At 37.0% G+C, this 19,900-nt stretch overlaps 1 protein-coding gene across 6 annotated transcripts in view; it reads left to right on the forward strand.

Annotated features, from left to right (window-relative positions):
* Positions 1 to 19,900, forward strand: part of LEKR1 (leucine, glutamate and lysine rich 1) — a 197,134-nt gene that overhangs the window by 163,778 nt on the left and 13,456 nt on the right. For all 6 annotated transcript variants that reach the window (XM_047728734.1, XM_047728752.1, XM_047728744.1 and 3 more), the window contains 3 exons: positions 223 to 316; positions 12,990 to 13,154; positions 16,367 to 16,666. In XM_047728734.1, coding sequence (XP_047584690.1) covers positions 223 to 316; positions 12,990 to 13,154; positions 16,367 to 16,666 — 559 coding nt within the window. The remainder of the gene's footprint in view (positions 1 to 222; positions 317 to 12,989; positions 13,155 to 16,366; positions 16,667 to 19,900) is intronic.

Here is a 19,900-nt window from a genome sequence, read left to right on the forward strand (position 1 = left end):
AAGTAATAACATAACTTATTAAAAAAAATTAAGGCTGGGAAAATACCTTGTATGTAGTGTTTGTAAATTGCTGTTAACGGTAAAATAGTATCTAGTGGCAGTACATATATTGCTAAAGAGAAGAAACAGATTAAGTTGTGAAATACTATTCTCTGAGCAAGGAACTGCAATTTAGGAAGAGCGTCAGGGTCTTGACTCATTTGTTGGGTTTATGGTTTTCAGGGAACTAATGCTGATTTCACATCAGAAGAGCATTGAACAGCTGCAGGAAACCCTTAGACAGAAGCTGCTGAATTATGATAACTGGAGAGAGAAGGTAATGATAATGTAGCTTTCATCTGCATGTGTCTATTTTGCTTTTTAAAAATTCTGTCTGTTTGGAGCACCTGGGTGGCTCAGTTCATTAAGTGTTTGCCTTCAGCTCAGGTCATGATCTCTGGGTCCTGGGATCAAGCCCCACATCAGGCTCCCTGCTCAGTGGGGAGTCTCCTTCTCCCTTTCCCTCTGCCTGCTGCTCTCCCTTTGCTTACTCTCTCTATATCAAATAAATAAATGCAGTCTTTAACCCCATGAGCCACCCAGGTGCCCCAATAAATGCAATCTTTAAAAAAAAAAATTCTGTTGCCAGAGGGCTATCCCAGATATCTTGGCTTCTATGCACATTTTGATTCCTTCTGGAATTTCCTAGACCAAACATGCTAATAGTGTATGTCTTTTCCAAAATATTAGACAACATAATGGGAAATGAAAAGGTAAGAGCAGGGGGCGCCTGGGTGGCTCAGTGGGTTAAGCCGCTGCCTTCGGCTCAGGTCATGATCTCAGGGTCCTGGGATCGAGTCCCGCATCGGGTTCTCTGCTCGGCAGAGATCCTGCTTCCCTCTCTCTCTCTGCCTGCCTCTCCATCTACTTGTGATCTCTCTCTGTCAAATAAATAAATAAAATCTTTAAAAAAAAAAAAAAGGTAAGAGCAGAATTTAAAATATTATAAAATCAAGATAGCCCTTAGTACTCATATAAAAGTGTGATTTTTATTTTTAAGTATTTACCTTTTTCCTGTAAAGGGACAGAATCTGCATTTGACTACATCCTTAGAAGCAGGGGAATGTTAATTTATTCTCACAATTTCTCTGTTTTAGGAAGATACTAAAGAGAATGGAAAATGACAAAATTACTCAGTTATGAACTTTTGGCAAAGTAAAATGAATAAATATTTAGCTCACTATTTACAAAGAAAATATATTCTCTCCCCATGCTGAAAAATGCATTAATTTCTGTCTGGATTTTCCTAAATTTTTCAAAGTTTCAATGATAAATATGTAATACTTGTATAATTTTAAAGGATACAAATAATATTCTAAAAATTATTGGTCCCTACCTTCTCAGGCCTTGTACAGGTCTAGTCATTAAGGCTACAGCCATCATCTCCCTGTCATAAACTTCTGGTACTCCTTGATGATCCCAGGATCTTATCCTGAAGAATGCCCTGAAGCCTTTCCAACTCTTTCTCTTGCCCAGCTGATGCCTGCCGTAGCACTAGTCTTCATCCTTGGTTTTCTGATAACATTGTAAATTTGCATCTAGAGGTAGAGCGGGCTACTGAAATTCATATTGCTTGACTAAAGCAATCAGATTGCTTGACTAAAGTCCTGACAACCTGTTTGCTTATTATCAGATTCTTCTCTATGATGACTAGACCCCATAACTTGTAACCTCAAGCAACATGAGTGGCCACATCAAGCTAATATCTCTACCTGGACTCTTCCACCCTACCACCCACCAAATTGAAACACTTTAGATATTGCTGCTGGCTCAGGTCAGTTCTAAATTTTTCACTTTCATTTCCATTCTTTACTCAATTGACCATACTCAGGCATTATTGGTCTTCTATAAATCAATCCCACTTTCCTTGTCCCTCAGGGATAGCACACTCAGGCTAATAGAGAAATGAACACTATAATAACAATTCCATAGAGGCAACAATAAAAAGTTGAGAGTACAGACTAAAGTTGCTCTAAATGGCTCATTCTTATTTTATTTTGAAGTATGGACTTTTTCTTTTCCTTCTTCTCTAAAGCCCACATTTCTTTAATTCTTTCTCATTTTTATTAGCTTTGGGGTACTCAATTGACTAGCCTATTCTTATTTACTTCCTCCATCCTTACCAATCCATGTTTGAATATACAAAAAAGATGACTAACCTAACCAGCAATCCAAAAAAGTGCAAATTAAAACAATGAGATTTTTTTTTAAAATCCATTCAGTTAACAGAGTAGTTTTGGCATTGTGGTAAGGTCTTATGAGATAATCTTTCATACTCAGTCTTTAAAGGGCTGGAAGTTACAGCAACACTTTGGAGAGCAATTTGGAAGTATGTATGAAGAGATGTTGTAAATACCTCATTTTTGATGCAAAAATTTCAACGATGGAATTAATGCGAATAGAGATTCACAGATTCTTCCCTTCCTTCAAATACCTGAGCTTCTCTTAGACTGGTATTATCTTATCTTCATGGTCACACCTCATGAAGGACTTTGAGATACAATCTACTAGAGAAGGCTTTGCATTTACAATCTTCCCTGTTACTGCTGCTTACTGTACCCTGTCTGTGAGGTGCTAACATAGCAAGTGGACCAAGTTAATGTAGCATTTAATCATATAGAAGAAGCATTATAGTCTTGCTTCATGCTATTAATCTGATGATGAAAATAAACCTGTGTAAAATTTTCTAAGTTCTTGCTAAGACCGTGATATCATTCTAATAAATTAATTATATCATAGATGTATTTTGGCATGTATAATTTTCTATGATATAAATGGGCATTCCATTTTGTTGAGAGGATATAACTTCTTGTTAGTAAATCTTATCATTTAGCTTAGCAGTAAATCAAGATCCAGACCAGTAAAGCCAAGGAATGATAATTATGTCTTGGCTGTGCTCATTATTGAGACTATGAATAAAAAGTTCCCTTAAAGTCCTCTCATGAGAAAGGAAAATCACTAATATGACATTGTTATCTCTTTCTTGGGTCACTGTGCCTTTATGTAGGAGTGAAATATTCCCTTTACAAATATATAATACACATATTAGAATAAACTTCATAGCTTAAATGCTTTTAACATTCAAAAAAAGTAGATAGCAATTTGTGCCTGTACTTAATTATTTTAGAGTATGTAAAAAGCACATAATAGAATCAATAGTTGCTATGCAACAAGGATGGCACATTTTAAAATAAACTGCATATTTACTAATTGCCATAGATTTATATTTATTTCAAGTATTCCTTTGATGTGGAAAAAAATGAATTAATGTGCATACTGAACATTTAAAATTGGTCCCAAATACAGTGTTGTTACTTTTTAGTTAAAATTTTTATAATTAAAAAAATTTCCTATAGCCAGACTGATGACATTAAGTGGTAGTCGTGTGTTGACTATTATTTTGTAGTGTAATAAACAAATTCTAACCAAATATTTTGTTAGATTATTATTAAGATATCATCCCATTTAGGAACATTTTAGAATTGTACTACTATTCACCCCATTTTAAATAGCACATAGAGCTTTTAAAAACCAATAGTTCAAACAAACAGAACCTTACTTCCTGCCTAAGGAATTGGATTAATAGTGAAAATGGGGGAGGGGGTAGAGTTTACCTCAAAAAGTCAAATCCAGAACCAAAGAGAAGCAAACAGAAAATCTCAAATTCTTCTTCAAAATAGAAGAGCCAAATGGCTGAATAATTCCTAATGTGTTTAAGTGTACTATAAATGGAATTTAAAAGGATAACTTGTAAAATAACAGAATTTGACAGGGATGAACCTGTCATAAAATAATCAATTTTCACTTATGCATAATTGAATGGCTAAAAAGAATAATGAGAGCACCTTTTAATTTATAAAATTATGTAATTTTCAAAATTGAACTAATAAAATCACAGAATTATAGATCTAGAATAGCCTGCAAATATCATCTGATTTAAACCCTTAATCAAGATAATAAGAATAGTCTCCATTATTAGAGTGTTTATTATATGCCAGGCTTTGTGCTTAATGCTTTCCATAAATGTAATTTTAACCATTATAAAATTATTATTCCCATTTGCACATGGGAAAAAATAAGGTTCAGTGGAGTTAGGTAAGTTGCCAAGGTTATTTAGCCAAGAAATAACAACTGACACAAACCTAGAGAAAAAAAAAGTAAGAACTAACTCAAAATCCAAAACTTACTCATTTGGCCTAGATGGACTAATAGGAGCCAGATTTACCCTCTGTCTTTACTAACTAAACCACTGGAGAAAAGATTGAAAGCAATGGTTTCAAGATACTCAATATCAGACTACAAAGGACAATTATTCTTACAGATAGGAACAAATGAGGCAAGCTCCGTGATTGCCCAAACTTAGTTCCTTGAAATAAATTTAAGGCCACAGTGCAGGAAGTGTGAATCTAGGAGGTCTGTCAGGTTCTTTGAGTTAAGAAAACCAGAGAGATCAAGATAGCTACAATTCACAGGATGGTGTTCTCTGGGGAGAGCTAGCTGCACACAAAAAGAATACTGGAGAGCTACAAAGAGTCCCCCTTAAGTATAAGTATGGTCTGGGGTGCCTGGGTGGCTCAGTGGGTTAAAGCTGCTGCCTTCGGCTCAGGTCATGGTCCCAGGGTCCTGGGATCGAGCCCAACGTCAGGCTCTCTGCTCACCAGGGAGCCTGCTTCCTCCTCTCTCTCTCTCTGCCTGCCTCTCTGCCTACTTGTGATCTCTGTCTGTAAAATGAATAAATAAAATCTTAAAAAAAAAAATTAAAAAAAAAAAAGTATAAGTATGGTCAGTGCATATGTGTGAGGAAACTCCCAAAGGCAGAGAAAGACCTATCTGAAAAGGCTAGAGAGTAGTACCAAATGCTCACACAAGGCCAGACTGGAAGACCTATAATTCACAGTGCACTGGGTAAACTTGTAAGAAGGGTCTTGCATCAGTAGTAGGAAAAAATTAGCCCTAGACTAAATGCTGAGCTGATTTTGCCTAATAAATGTTAAAAGGGAGATCTATAAAAATCAAGCTGATTAAAATGCATCCCAGAACAGAGTTCAATAATACTCATAGGAATACAAAAATATCCAGCATCTAACAAGGTAAAATTTACAATTCCTCGCATTCAATAAAACATTGCCATCCAAAAGGAAAGGGAAAACATGGCTCATAATGAGAGAAAAATCAATGAATAAAAACTGATTCAGAAAGGCACAGATACTAGAATTAGCAGACAAGGACATTAAAAGAGTTGCAATAACCATATTCCATTTGCCCAAAACCTAGAGGAAAAAGTGACCTTGTTAAGTAGAGATATAAAAGACATTAAAAAGATATAAAGTAAACTCCTAGAGATGAAAAGTACAATATCTAAGATAAAAAGTACACTGGATGGGGTTAATGACAGATTCAACATTCCAAAAGAAAAGTCTGGTGAACTTGAAGACACACAATTCAAACAATCCAAATGAAACAAAAATAGAAGACTTAAACAAGAACACCAGTGAGCTATGAGACAAATGCAAGTGGACTAATATATGCATAATTGGAATTCCCAAAGGACAGGAGAGAGAAGAAAGGACAGAAAAAATATTTGAAGAAATAATAGCGGAATAAAATTAAGAGTTAATGAAAACTATAAAGCACACATTCAAGAAGCTCAGCAAAACCTCAAACACAGCGAGGAATATTCTAATCTAATTGCTCAAAAATAGTGATAGAAAGAAAATCTTAAAAGCAACCAAAAAAATAATAGACATTATATAGAGAGGAACAAAGATAAGGATGACAGCAGATTTTTCATCAAAGACAGGATAGGGCCTAAGGATAAATATTTTTTTATTAAATCATGGCTTAGGTCATGATTTCAGGGTTGTGGGATTAAATCCCACATTGGGCTCCATGCTGAGTGTGGAGCCTGTTTAAGATTCTCTCTCTCTCCCTCTGCCTCTCCCTACCTCTCTTTCTCTCTGGGGGGGAAAAAAAAGACAATATAAGCAAGAAGTAGGTGGGACTAAAAGTACTAAAAGAATGAGAGGACTGGGAGTGTGAGCTGCCAATCTAGAAATCCATACAAAGTGAAAATATCTTTCAAATATAAGGGTGAAAGACTTTCAGAGATGAAAAAGCTAGGCAAATATATCACTAGCACATCCACATTGTGAGAAATGTTAAAAGTCCTTCAGTCAGAAGAAAAATTATACCACATAAAAATATGGATCTATACAAAGGAATGTAGGACATTAGAAATGGTAAAAATGTGGATAAACAGATAATAAACATATTATTTAATTATTTGGATTTCTTTAAAGTATAATTAACTATTGAAACAAAAATATTAACAACTAATATGAGATTTATAACATGTAGAAGCAAAATACATTACAAAGATAACACAGTGTCTAAGGGAAAAATGGAAGTACACTATGGTGAGATTCCTATACGTGAAGTGATCTAACACAGACTGCATTAAGTTAAAGATGTAGTCTATAAATTCTAAAGCAACCACAAAAATAGAAAAAGATTCATAGCTATCAAACCAGCAAAGGAAATAAAATTGAATTAAAAAAAATTCAGAAGAAGACAAAAAGAGGAAGAGCAAAAAGATGAGATGGGCCAAATAGAAAACATATAGTAAGATAGATTTAAAGCTAATCGTATCAATAAATTAAATGTAAATCATCTAAACCAGGGGTCAGCATACTTTTTCTGTAGAGGACTTCAGAGTAAATATTTTTGCTTTGTGGGGACATTGAGTCTCTGTTGCAACCTCTCAACTCTGCCCATTGTGGTTTAAAGACAGCCATAGACAATAAGCAAATGAATGGGCGTGGCTGCATTTTGTCTATGGGCCACAGTTTGTCAAGCCCTGGCCTAAATATCCCCATTAAATGACAGAGATTGTCATGTTGGCTAAAAATGCAAGATTCTACTATATGTTCCCTACAAAAAAAAAAAAAAATACACTTTAAGTATTTTAACAAATAGATTAAAAATAAAGGATGTATAATACCAAGTATATGCTAACACAAACAAAAGAAAGAGGAACTAGTTACTATTAGAAAAGTAAATTTGGGGCTGCCTTGGTGGCTCAGTTGGTTGGGCGGCTGACTCTTGATTTCTGCTCAGGTCATGATCTCAGGGTCCTGGGATCAAGCCACCTGTCAGGCTCTGCTCAGCACAGTCTGCTGGAGGATTCTCAGTCTCTCTTTCCCTCTGACCCTCCCCCCAGCATGCTCTCTCTCTCTCTCTCTCAAATAAATGAATAAATACTTTTTAAAAAAGAAAAGTAAATTTCAAAGCAAAGATAAGAGAATATTTAGAATATTAGCAAGGATAACGAACATAATTTCATAATGTTTAAGGGATTAGTCCACCAAGAGGACATAATAACCCTAAATGTTTATTCAGCTAATAACAGGGTTTTAAAATTAAGAAAAATTGATAGAACGGCAAGGAGAAATAGACAAATCTATAATTAGAGTAAAAGATGTCAGTAATAGGCCTTTTTCAATAATAACTGATAGAAAAATACCTGGAAAATTAGTAGAGACATATTCTATGGAAAATAATATAATAGTTTTTTAAAACAACTTATTTTTAAGAAATGCATTGACCAACACTATTAACTAACATGACCTAATTGATATTTATAAAATTCTCCATTTAACAGCAGAATAAACATTCTTCTCAAATACACATGGGACATTTACTAAAATAGATCATATTCTGGAGCATAAATAACTCTCAACAAATTTAAAAGTATTCAAGACAAATAAAATATTTTTTCTGACCACAGTGAAATTGAAACAATTTATTAACAAAAGATTATCTGGAAAGATCCCCAAATATTTTGAAACTAGATAAATACCTAGTCTATGCCCTTAATGACTATGCTATGTAGATGTGTGGAGAGTCAGGCTACATGGAAAAATGAAATATGCTGAGCCATGGGATCTACCAGAAACATCTAAGTGTGCACACCCCCTCCATCTCATAGTACCTCTGTGATCTTGGTGAAGGTACTTAACCTCTCTGAACCTATTTCATAATCCAGTGTGAATAATAATAATTATTATTATTATTATTATTATATGTTGTAAGAATGAAATGGATTAACATATAAAATGTGTTCTGTACCATGCCACCCCAGCCTGTATTGGTAGCAAGTGAATATTCTCTCCTTTCATCCTGAGTTTACACAGTTCTTGTCAGGACTTCAATATGTATTCTGATTCCTTAGCATTGTTTTTTTTACTGCAAAGTCTGTGTATTTGAATAATCATCTACTTTTGCAATATATTTATTCAGCAGTTAATTCATAAATAACCTGAAGAATTAGTATTCAACCAGCATTTTTTTTTAACTTTTGGAAAACAGTAAAATAATTTCTTTTTAGGAGATATATTATTTAATATTATATACATATATCAAATATAAACAAATGACCTAATTACTACTTCCTGAAATTCCCTTGCTTATAGGGATTGTCAGTAATGAGTGATTATGTTACAACATAGTGTTTGGCTCCATAGACAGAAAATTATCACAGAATCAATCACAAATACCTAACTTGGAAAATAATGAAAAGACAGAATTTTGCACATCAGTATTAGACACAGGTGTTATAAAATACTAATTATGCATTTCAACACAAATACAAAGGGAATTAAAAACAACATACTCAGAGTGCTCTAGAGTCATCAGGAAGTCTTCACCAAGGAGGGGTTTGAGGTAATGGGAGATATGGGTAAATAAAAAGCAAAAATAAATAAATAAATAAAAACCAAAAACATGAAATGTGTACAGAGATAACAATTTCTTTTGCTTTATTTAACTCCTAAGATCATATATTATTCATGCTTTGGTTTTAGAAATCAGAATTTCCCCATGATTATTAAAATTGCTATCAGTTACTATATAAAGTGGTTTATATTTTATATAAGCACCATCACCACATTCATTTACTTTGCATAGAAATAAGTTCTCCCACCTAAGTTTTTTTTTTTTTAATCTAAGGTATTTTTTTTCAAGGTTTTATTTATTTCTTTGAGAGAGCAAGCCAGTGAGAGAGAGAGAGCAGGAGCAGGGGGAGGGGCAGAGGGAGAGGGTGAAAGCAGACCCCCTGCTGAGCAGGGAGCCCAGCTCCATACCAGGACCACAGGACCATGACCTGAGCTGAAGGCAGACTCTTTATCAACTGAGCCACCCAGGTGCCTCCATCTAAGATATTTTGAAGAGCTTATATCAACATATAAGAAATATAAACACAATAATTTGGCATGAATTCATCTCAATGACAATACACTGGCTTAAAAAAATCATTATGGGGGCACCTGGGTGGCTCAGTGGGTTAAGCTTCTGCCTCTGGCTCAGATCACGGTCCCAGGGTCCCAGGATCAAGCCCAGCATCAGGCTCTCTGCTCAGCAGGGAGCCTGGCTTCCCCGTCTCTTTCTGCCTACTTGTGCTCTCTGTCAAATAAATAAACTCTAAAAAAAAAAAAAGAAGAAGATTTCTAAAAAATATTAAAAAAAAATCATTATGTTTGTTTGCTCATCATTTTGTTCAAACTGTTCACATTATGAAGGAATCAGTAGTATCATCTTTCTATGCTACAGTGTCAACACATTCAGATGGCCCTTCACATGCATTGCAACTTCCTTAAATGTTTAGAAATCCCACCTGAAACTCGTTACTTTGCTTCTCTTTCTCTGGTTGTCGAAATTAAAAATCAACTCAGTAATAGTAAATCACTCCTCTCTTTTCTATCTACATGCTTTTTATTTCCCACCTTCCTTCTATTCCTTTTATTCCTAATTTTTAAAAGATTTTATTTACCTATTTATCAGAGAGAGAGAGAAAGAGCATGTTTGTTCCCAAGTAGGGGGAATAGCTGGCAGAAGGAGAAGCAGACTCCCTGCTGAGCAAGGGGCCCCACACAGGACTAGATCCAAGGGCCCTGGGATCATGACCTGAGTCAAAGGCAAACAATCAGCTGAGCCACCCAGGCTTCCACTTCCTCCTATTTCTTCTTTTTTTCCCCCTCTCTCTTTACCTACAGTAGTTGCTTCCAAGGTTAGGGGCAAGAAGGACTTGCTACCTGACTTGCTACTTGACTCGTTCAGTCTATCAACTACTTCCTTTTCTTCTCTTGAATACTTTCAGGTTTCATCTTCTTCTAGGGATTCTGATTTCCTACATGGCCTCCTCCCCATAATAAACTAAAAAAAAAAAAAAAAAAAAAAAAAATTTAAGGGGTCCTTCTAAAGTCTTTCCATCATCTAATTTATAGTTTGTCCTGTCCCGTCTAGTCTGCATATATTCTTATTCTCTTAGTTCAAGCAATCAGTCCATATTCTGAAAGATGTCTTTTTGTCCTAAAACAACTATTTGGCTCTACCAATTAGCCACACAAGGAATTTTTTTTGGAATACTTGATATTTTAGTACCTCAGCACACATTTTTCTTGAGCTTCTCAAAAAATGTTTTATTTAGTTGTGTTTTTTAATAGTGTCAAGGTATCTTGTGGGCTATTAACTGTTAAAGTTATACCTTGCAAGTTTTTTAAATGTTTTGCATTTGATATCCTCCCTTCATATGTTTTTATCTATTCCAGTGTGGTTGGAGCACTGTGTCGGAATCAAATGGGGAAAGTGCAAGTCAGGTGGGAGAAGTCCAGGGCTGCCGTAGACAGTGTGCTTGCCTTGTGCCCAACACAGTCATGCCGGCCAAGAGAGAAAAGGGAGGTGGTGCTCTGCCCACCAGGTGCTGTGCTCAGCATGAGGCTATGTTCGTCTAAGGAAGGGACGCTTTGTCAGTTCACACAAAGGTGTCACATGGGCTGGTGGTGACCCAAGAGCAGATCATGTATAGGAACTTTTATTTTATACTAACACCCTGAGAAACCACTAAGAGGTAGTAATATAATCCAATTTGCATTTTGTAAAGAACACCCTGCTGGGTGGATCATGAATTGGAGAGAAGAAGGAAAGGAAGTAAGGAGACCAGTAGAGAGTTGATGGTGGCCAGAACTAGTGTGTTAGGAATGGAAATGAAAAGAAATGAATGGATTCAAGGCATCTTTTGGAGACAAAGTGAATAGAACTTGGTGTTGGATTAAGGGTAAAGGATAAAAATGATGCCCCAGTTGCTGACCTGAGTAACTAGATGGAATGTGGTTACTGTGTCTTGACTGGGGAAGGAACAGGTGGGGAGGGATTGTATCTAGTTTTCTGGTTCAGACCGTTTATTTGAGACACCTGTGTTATATCTCAATGGCTAGCAGGGGCCGGGTAGATATAAGTACCTGGAATTTAGAAGAACATCTGTTTTTTGTTTTTTGTTTTTTCCTGAGTGCCCCTGAGGCTTCCCTTGCCTTTAGGAGTCTAAGAAAAACACATTTGAGCAATGCTATCATGTTCCTAAAGGATCCTTAGCATCCTTTTCCTCAAACAATCCAGAAACTTATTTTGAAAGAGCCAAAATAACTCCTTGCATTGAGTACAAACATAATTGTTTTGCCTTGGAGGAAATGCTTAGTCCTATAACGGTATAATAAATGTGACCGACCCCACACTGGGGCTAGTCTTTTATCTGTATTTTATTTAATTTGAAGGACTTTATGTAAACTTCCTTAGCAAATTTTCTGTTTCCTGGTACCCTGGCTTCAGTGTTTCCCTGAGAAATTCACGTTGACCTCTTTCTTCCTCTCGTAGTGGTGTGAATCACTGTAAGTCAAGTTTGACAATTATTCTCGCCAGTTATCTGGCATTTACTCCCTCTAGGAATTTATAATCATGGTGCAATGTAAATCTAGAATCAGCCTGTCACTGAGGTGCTCCAATCTCACTAGATGAACGACGAGGCCTGAATGACTCCAGTACTCAGAGATTTGTTCTCTCTTGCTAGGCAGAGCCAAAAGCAATGGTTAAAAACCACAGGGAGAGAGATGTTGGCTCAGCTAAAGGAAAAACTGCCTAACACTTAGCACTGTCTGAAGATGGAAATGCTTGCTGGGAAGGAGTGAGTTATGGTTTCTAAGTGGTGTTGAGGCATAGGGCAGACAATCATTTGATGCAGTCAGTCTATCTGTAGGAGAGACTGAAGAGTCAGAGCACAGAAGTCATCTCCACTGACTATTGAATCCCTGCTCATGCTAGAGCTTTATACAGATATTTTGTCCTGTTTATCCTCATAAAAACTCTCAAGAGAACGAGTTGTAACTCTACCAGGAGAGGTTACAGTCACAATTTAAGATTATATAGTTAGAATGTGGCAGAGCCAGGGTTTAGAGCCAGGATTTAAACTCAACTTCGTTTGAATTCAAAGCCCTTGCTTTTTCTTTCCACAATTCACAGAAGCTTGAGAAATGGAACCAGGGGATTTCTAATGTCCCTTCCAGTGCTGCGGTTCTGTATAAGTACAACATGAATACAAGGCATCCCCAACTTGACTGTGTTTTCCTTAATCATCCTTCTGGCCTCTATCATGTTAAAATGATAATTTGTGACTCTCAAACTTTCTGGGATCACCATCAAGAGAAGAGCATTCAAAAATCATTTGTACTTTGTATCCCCACTGACCTTTCAGTGGAATGTAGTCTAAATCCTCCAAATCTTTTCTATTTTTTTTTTCTTATAGGGTTTCTGGGAGGGACTGAGTTTATAATACAAATATACAGAAGACTAAGCTTTTAATATTTCTGAAAACTGTCATAATATATGGTCCTAACTTCTCTACTCATTTTACAGGTCTTAGAAGATCTTGAAATATTTGACCTAAAATCAATTTTTCTGGTCTAAGTTCTGAGTCAGATTATTTTTAAATATTAGAATTTAAAAATTAGATTCATTAAAAAATTAATATTAGAATTAATTATTTTAAATTGGAGTCTGAAAATAAGCTTGATTTACTCATCTTAAGGTCAAATGCCTTTATATGTGTGTTAAATGCTGTTTTCTAGATTGAAGCTGAGCTGGCCAAGGAAAGAGCCCGACACTTAGTTGAATTTGAGGAGCAAGCTCTGCTTTTTAAGGAAGAAGCTAAACTGGAACTTGATATTGAAAAGGAAAAACACCAAGAAATAATCCAAAAGTATAAGAAAGAACAAGAGGAACTACAAACAAAGGTCTGTGATCATGATGTTCATTGTTATTTAATGGGTTTGAAACTATAGATGTTGGTTATTTCCTTCTAAGAACATTCTACAGTATTTTTAACTCAAGGAGCATTCCTGAGGTTCATTATGCCTTGGTTTTAACTACATAGGTGGAATGGTTTGGATAGTCTACAGAAGGAATAGCTGAGATAAATCCTATAAGCATATAATACAGCTACTAATGGAATTTTTTCTACAAAACTTTTTAAAAAAGATTTATTTGAGAGAGAGAGAGAGAGAGATCACAAATGGGGATGGGGAGAGGAGAAGCAGACTCCCCCCACTGAGCAGGGAGCACAGTGCACTAAGGGCTGGATTGCAGGACCCTGGGATCATGACCTAAGCCAGAAGTCTGGTGCTTAATCTACGGAGACACCTAAGTGCCCCCAAATAAACCTACTTTTAAAACAACATAAATTAGGGACATTAGGGTGGCTTAGTCAGTTAAGCATCTGACTTTGGCTCAGGTCATGATTTTAGGGTCCTGAGATCCAGTCCCAGGTTTGGCTCAGCTCTCAGTGGAGAGTCTGCTTCTCCCTCACCATCTGCGTCTCCCCCCACTTCATGCTCCCTCTCTCTTTCAAATAAAATCTTTAAAATAAATAAAAATAAAAGAGCATAAATTACATAACTAATAATTAGCATGGTTAGATATACCAATACCTCAAATATCCAACATCAAATGATAATGATAATGATAATTAACATTTTATTTACAACTAAAGCTAACAACTAAAGCCTATCTCTTTCAATTGCAAATATTTCCAATTCTAGATATTTTTGAATGATGGGAAATATTTTAAGAACATAATCCTCCTTCATAATTTCTGAAACGGTATGTCCTAAACATAATTTTTTTAAAGATTTCATTTTTAAGTAATTTCTACACCCAGCATGGGGCACGAGCTCACAACCCCAAGATCAAGTCCCATGCTCTGCCAACTGAACCATCCAGAAGCCCCCTAACCATAACCTAAGGTTTTGTTTAGGTTGCCATGTTATTATAAGACCTCAGTGTCATATACATGCATGTTTTTGTGTATATGCATATGTTTGTGTATATGTATATGTGTGTGTATTAACCAAGACCCAGTGGGTAAACTCACTAACAGTCTGGGTAAATTAAGTATCAAATGAGAGTTAATGGCCTTTACAGGTGTACAAGATACAGTACAGCCTTGCCTTCTCTCTTTTTTTTTCTCTCTCTTTTTTAAAGATTTTATTTATTTATTTGACAGAGAGGAGAGAGCACAAGCAGGGGGAGCAGCAGAGGGAGAGGGAGAAGCAGGCTCTCCACTGAGCAGGGAGCCCAACACAGGGCTCAATCCCAGGACTCTGGGATCATGATCTGAGCTGAAGGCAGACACCTAGGCACCACTGGTTCAGCCTTTTCAATAGCACTGTGAATGATAAGCAGGGCCAGCTATGTGAGTATATGACAAGTACAGTATCACAGGGCCCCACACTCAAATAAATGGCCTCATGCCACTTGGGTTTAATCCTCGGCAAATGTTGTCTTGAAATTCTTAATAATTTTATCTTTGAATTTGTGTTTTGTAAATAATGTTCTATTGGGACAATGGTGCATTTGCTGGGAGCTTGAAGTCTCAGCTCACCCAAATTTCTACCTCTTCTAGACTAGTTTTCTCCAAGAAGAGGCCTCTTAAGGCAGGGTTTGCCAAGGGTTATGGTTTTTCAAAAGAAGTCATAAACCCAGATTTTGTAAGTAAATTCTCTTGATTTTTAAAAGCTGACTCCCTTTTTGAAGAGATCAAAACACATTTGTGGCTCTGTGAGTCTTCACTCCTGAGGATAACCTGATCTAGTTCAGTGTCAACTCTCCTCTTAATGATGGAAACTACTGCTCGGACCTAGCAATGATCCTCTTCCTTCCTGGATAAATTGAATATAATGGAATATTAATTTAATTTTTAAGTTAGTGTGAATAGATTTCTTACAGAAGTTTCTCTTAATGTAAATTTAACATTTGAAACAGATTTTGGATACATAATGCTTAAGTACTAGTTCACAAAATCCTTGAAACTTTGTTCTCTGAATGTTTTCCAGATTCTTCATGGATTGGTTTCTGGTTGTACTAATATTTATAATATGATGATATCCATAGCATAAATAATAAGGATATATTTCATCAGAAGCAGCTTTGCTCTTCCTGGTTTGTTTTCTGTTCTTTGTTTTGTTTTTTAAGGAGAAAGAAAACAAGCAGCCTTTTCCCTTCTAAAGCTCCCATGACTCTCAGGAAAAGCTGTTCATCTTCTCTCATCTCTTTATCTAGAGGTACCACCTACAGAGACAGTATATTTTCAAACTGTTCTGGTAGTCTCTAGAATTGCCCAGTCTAATATGTTAGCCATGAGTGGCAACTATAATTTCAATTAATTAAAATTAAACAAAATTTAAAATTTGGTTCCTCAGTCACATTAGCCACATTTTAAATGCTCACCCGTTAGTACTGGCAAACCAAAGCCTATTGAGTGTCTCTCTTCCCAACTCAGCAATTGGTGATGTCACCTTGGAATTGGCCGTGGTGAGAATATTTATACCGTGGAGACTAGACAAATCTGGCTTTTGTGTGTATGTGAATCAGTTGTTAAACATATATTTACACAGTACTGTCATTAGGCACCTTTGGCTAGTGGCTACCATATTGGACATCACAGAATATCTCTATCATCACAGAAAGTTCTACTGGGCCATGCTGCTCTAGAAGGTGTAGTGTCTGGGGTTCCTCCAGTCATTTTTTTATAAGAAAAAAATGTATCAAATGAAAACTTTATTGTTATGGTATGAGTAGAATTTAACTGTGGTGCTCACTACATGCATCCCCAAACATCAGGCATTTCTAGGTCCCAAAGCCACCCCATACTGAATCCAGACCTGGATCAAGACTTGAGCTGTACTTGGTAGCTCAATCCAGACACAGATTTATATATTTCCTAGGATGCCCAAGTGATTAATATGCAATTCCATTTAAAGTGATAAAAATACATTTTAGTCTTAACTTTTAAAAAAGAAAATCTTGGAGGCCTACATAATGTCATAGGATTTATTTTCATTTGATCAGACAAATACACTGATTATTTAGAATAAACCTCTTAGAACCTTAAGAACTGTGGTTACATAGAGATATTGCCTACAACCTAATAGATGATATTATCTTACAGATATCAGACTTAATCACAGGTGCTACCAGAGAGCTAAGGCTGGAAGTGGCCACCCTTGAAGAAAAACTCCGTGAATCTTGTATCCGCTACACTGAAGATTCTGAGTCAAAGGAGAAAGAAATCAAAAACCTGAAAAATATGGTTGCAGAATTTGAATCCCGCTTGAAGAAGGAAATTGCTAGTAATGATTCTGTTTCGGAGGACTTGAGGAAGGAAATGCAGCAAAAGTCAGATGAGCTAGAAAGAGTAATGCTGGCACAAACACAACTGATACAGCAGTTTAACGAGTCCCAGGAACAGGTAGGGAGCAGAGGACGGTGGCATCGCCAAAAATGAAAGAGCACACATTCTTTCCCAAAACTAGACAAGCAGACAGAAACATGAAAGGCAGCTTGGTGTCACTCAAAGAGTTGGGGACTATGAGTCAGGGACTTGGAATTACATCCTGGTTGTGTTCTTATCTAGGCAGTCACTTAACCTCTCTGCACCTCATTTCCTTTTCTGTAAAATGAATTCACTGGACTACATGATCTCTGTGGTTTCCTGGCACCCAGTTCTACTCTGTTGTAAATGACCATTTGAAACTTCGGAGACTAGAAATCTTTGTATATGTATGTCTTATTTGTTTGGACATTAAATCTTTGCTAAAGAAACTTTTAGAGCACCTGCTGCTTAAGTTCAGAAAATAATTTGGACAATATATTTTATTTTGTTTTTTAAGATATTTATTTATTTATTTGGGGGAGAGAGAGAGTGTGAGAGGGGGGTGGGGGGAAGGGAGGGGCAGAGGGATGGGCAGACTCCCTGCTGAGCAGAGAGCCCAGATGTGGGGCTCTATCCCAGGACCCTGAGATCATGACCTGAGCCAAAGGCAAACACATAACTGGCTGAGCCACCTGGGAACCCTGGGACAATATATTTTAAAAGTAATTTCTCTTTGGGCTTTATCTTTCTGTCAACCTAAACTATAAGGTAATTTACATGTGTTGGTCTTCTTTCTTATGTATGCACGATTATTTCAGCAGTGTTTTTATTTAAACTAGAATAGACTTATTTTGATTTGAGTTTTTTTCCTAAAAAAGTCTTATTTCAGAACTGCTAAGCAGTTTAGGTCACACAGCATAAAGGAGCCAAGATTCATATTTGAATTTCCATGATACAATGTTTCCTATTTCAGGAAACCTGAATTCTAGTGATTCTGCTTCTAAATTTCAAAGTGACCCTCAGGCTTAGCACTCAGCATCTCCAGGATTCGTTTCGTTTCGTTTCGTTTCATTTCATTTCATTTCATTTCCTTCCTTCCTTCCTTCCTCCCTCCCTCCCTCCCTCCCTCCCTCCCTCCCTCTCTCCCTTCCTTCCTTCCTTCCATCCTCCTTTCCTTCCTTCCTTCATTTTAAAATAACACTAAGCATACTACTTACCTCTCCAGATGTTTAGGGGGTCATCTGAGAGTCTTATTGCTGACACACAACAGCACAGCCTCCCTGATAAAAGGAGCTGCTTCACAGGCAGGCAGGAGGGGGAGGGGAGAGCACACATGGACTCAGTTCCACTGAAGAAACCCTAAGGAGAGAGGCGATGTGGGTAGTGAAGCTCTAGAGAAGGAACGGCAGGTTAAGGGAAAGAAAGGTCAAGGCAATTAGACCAGCAGGTTTTCTAACTCTTAAATCACCAAAAAAATGTCAATATGGAAAGTAAGGAGTAGCCTATAAACTAGGACAAGCAGAAGAAATAGAAGGGCTGAATCCAGAAAGTATATACTGAGCCTCTGTGTAGGCACCAGGCACTGTGCTAGGCCCTATCTCTGCAATTATGAACAAGACTGACAACTGCCATTTCATGCTTTCGAAGAAAAATTTAAAGACAATCTTATATGAGTAATTAAATTGACATCCAGGGGCACCTAGGTGGCTCAGTTGGTTAAGCATCTGACTCTTGATTTTGACTCAGGTCATGATCTCAGGGTCATGAGATCGAGCCCCACATCAGGCCCTGCACTGCTGTATGTGCTTGCTTAAGATCCTCTCTCTCCCTCTGCCTCTCCCCTACTCCCTCCTTAAAAAAAAAAAATTTAAAAATTGAATCCAGAGGAAAGAATGACCTAAACAAAGACTTAACATATAAAAAGCACAGACTGAAGTGTTAAAAATTGGCCTTAAGGATCTGTATTTGTTATCCCTTGCTGCACAATAAATTATTCTCAAATTCAGTAGTTTCAAATAACAAACACTTACTATCGCATAGTTTCTGTAGTCAGGATCTGAATGTGGCTTAGCTGGGTACCTCTGGCTTAAAACCTCTCATGAAGTAGGTGTCAGGGGATCAGGGGTACAATTTTGTCTGAAGGCTGAACTAGAGGAGGATTTGTTCCCATGCTCACTTTGTGGTTGTTAGCAGGATACATTTTATTATGGCTGTTGGGCTGAAAGCTTTAGCGCCTTGTTGGCTATTGGTCAGAGGACTACCTCAGTTCCTCGCAATAAGGACCTTCTCCATAGAACAACTTACACATGGAGCTGGCTTCCCTCAGAGCAAGCAAGCTGGCAAGACTGAGAGTGCAAGAGAGGTGTCACAGTCTTTAACCTAATTTCAGAAGTGACATCCCAGTGCTTCTGCTAAATTCTGTTCATTAGAAATGAGTCAGTTAAGTCCAGCCTGCATTCAAGGTAAATTGCACAAGGGGGTGAATAAGCAAGAGGGTGGGGATAACTGGGGGCCATTCTGGAGGCTGCCAATTTCAGAGCCACTAGAGGTAACTTTGGCAAGAGAAGCTAGATTAAAAGTGAAGAGTGAATTTCTTTTTCAGACAAAGGGAGCTAGATGTGAAGCCCTTCCTGGTCATTAGTTGTAAAAGAAAGCCCCTTAGAGATGGAGTTTGTTTGTTTGCGTTTTTAATGCACAGTTTTGAAATATACAAGACACTGGTTTGGCCCATAAACAATCATTGATCATTACTGGGGAATAGAAAGGGATCATTCTTTTTTTTTTTTTAAGGTTTTATTTATTCATTTGACAGAGAGAGATCACAAGTAGGCAGAGAGGCAGGCAGAGAGAGAGGAGGAAGCAGGCTTCCTGCAGAGCAGAGAACCTGATGTGGGGCTCGATCTCAGGACCCTGGGATCATGACCTGAGCCAAAGGCAGAGGCTTCAACCCACTGAGCCACCCAGGCACCCCTAGAAAGGGATCATTCTAAAAGTAAAATTACCTAAGGACAATCCTGGGAACAGACTTCCTTTAGCTAGGGTGGGAGGAAGGAAGGTAGATAGATTTTCCATTAGAAGTTAAATAATTACCATTGAACTGTAAGAGTAAATAACTAAGGCTGGTTCTCTGGTTAAGCATGCCAAAGTCCAGAATATTCTTATAAAAAAGAGGAAATGAGACAATAAAAGTGATAGGATTTATGAGCCAGAAAGAATAGAGGTGGTAGTATGTAAAGCGAAAAACACTATTATTTTGAGCATACATTCCACACACTTGAAATTTCTCAGATTCTAGAGAAATAAACATTTAAGTGAAGAGCAAATTCTCAT

Source organism: Lutra lutra, chromosome 1 (genome assembly GCF_902655055.1).
Source record: "Lutra lutra chromosome 1, mLutLut1.2, whole genome shotgun sequence".
NCBI lineage: Eukaryota > Metazoa > Chordata > Mammalia > Carnivora > Mustelidae > Lutra > Lutra lutra.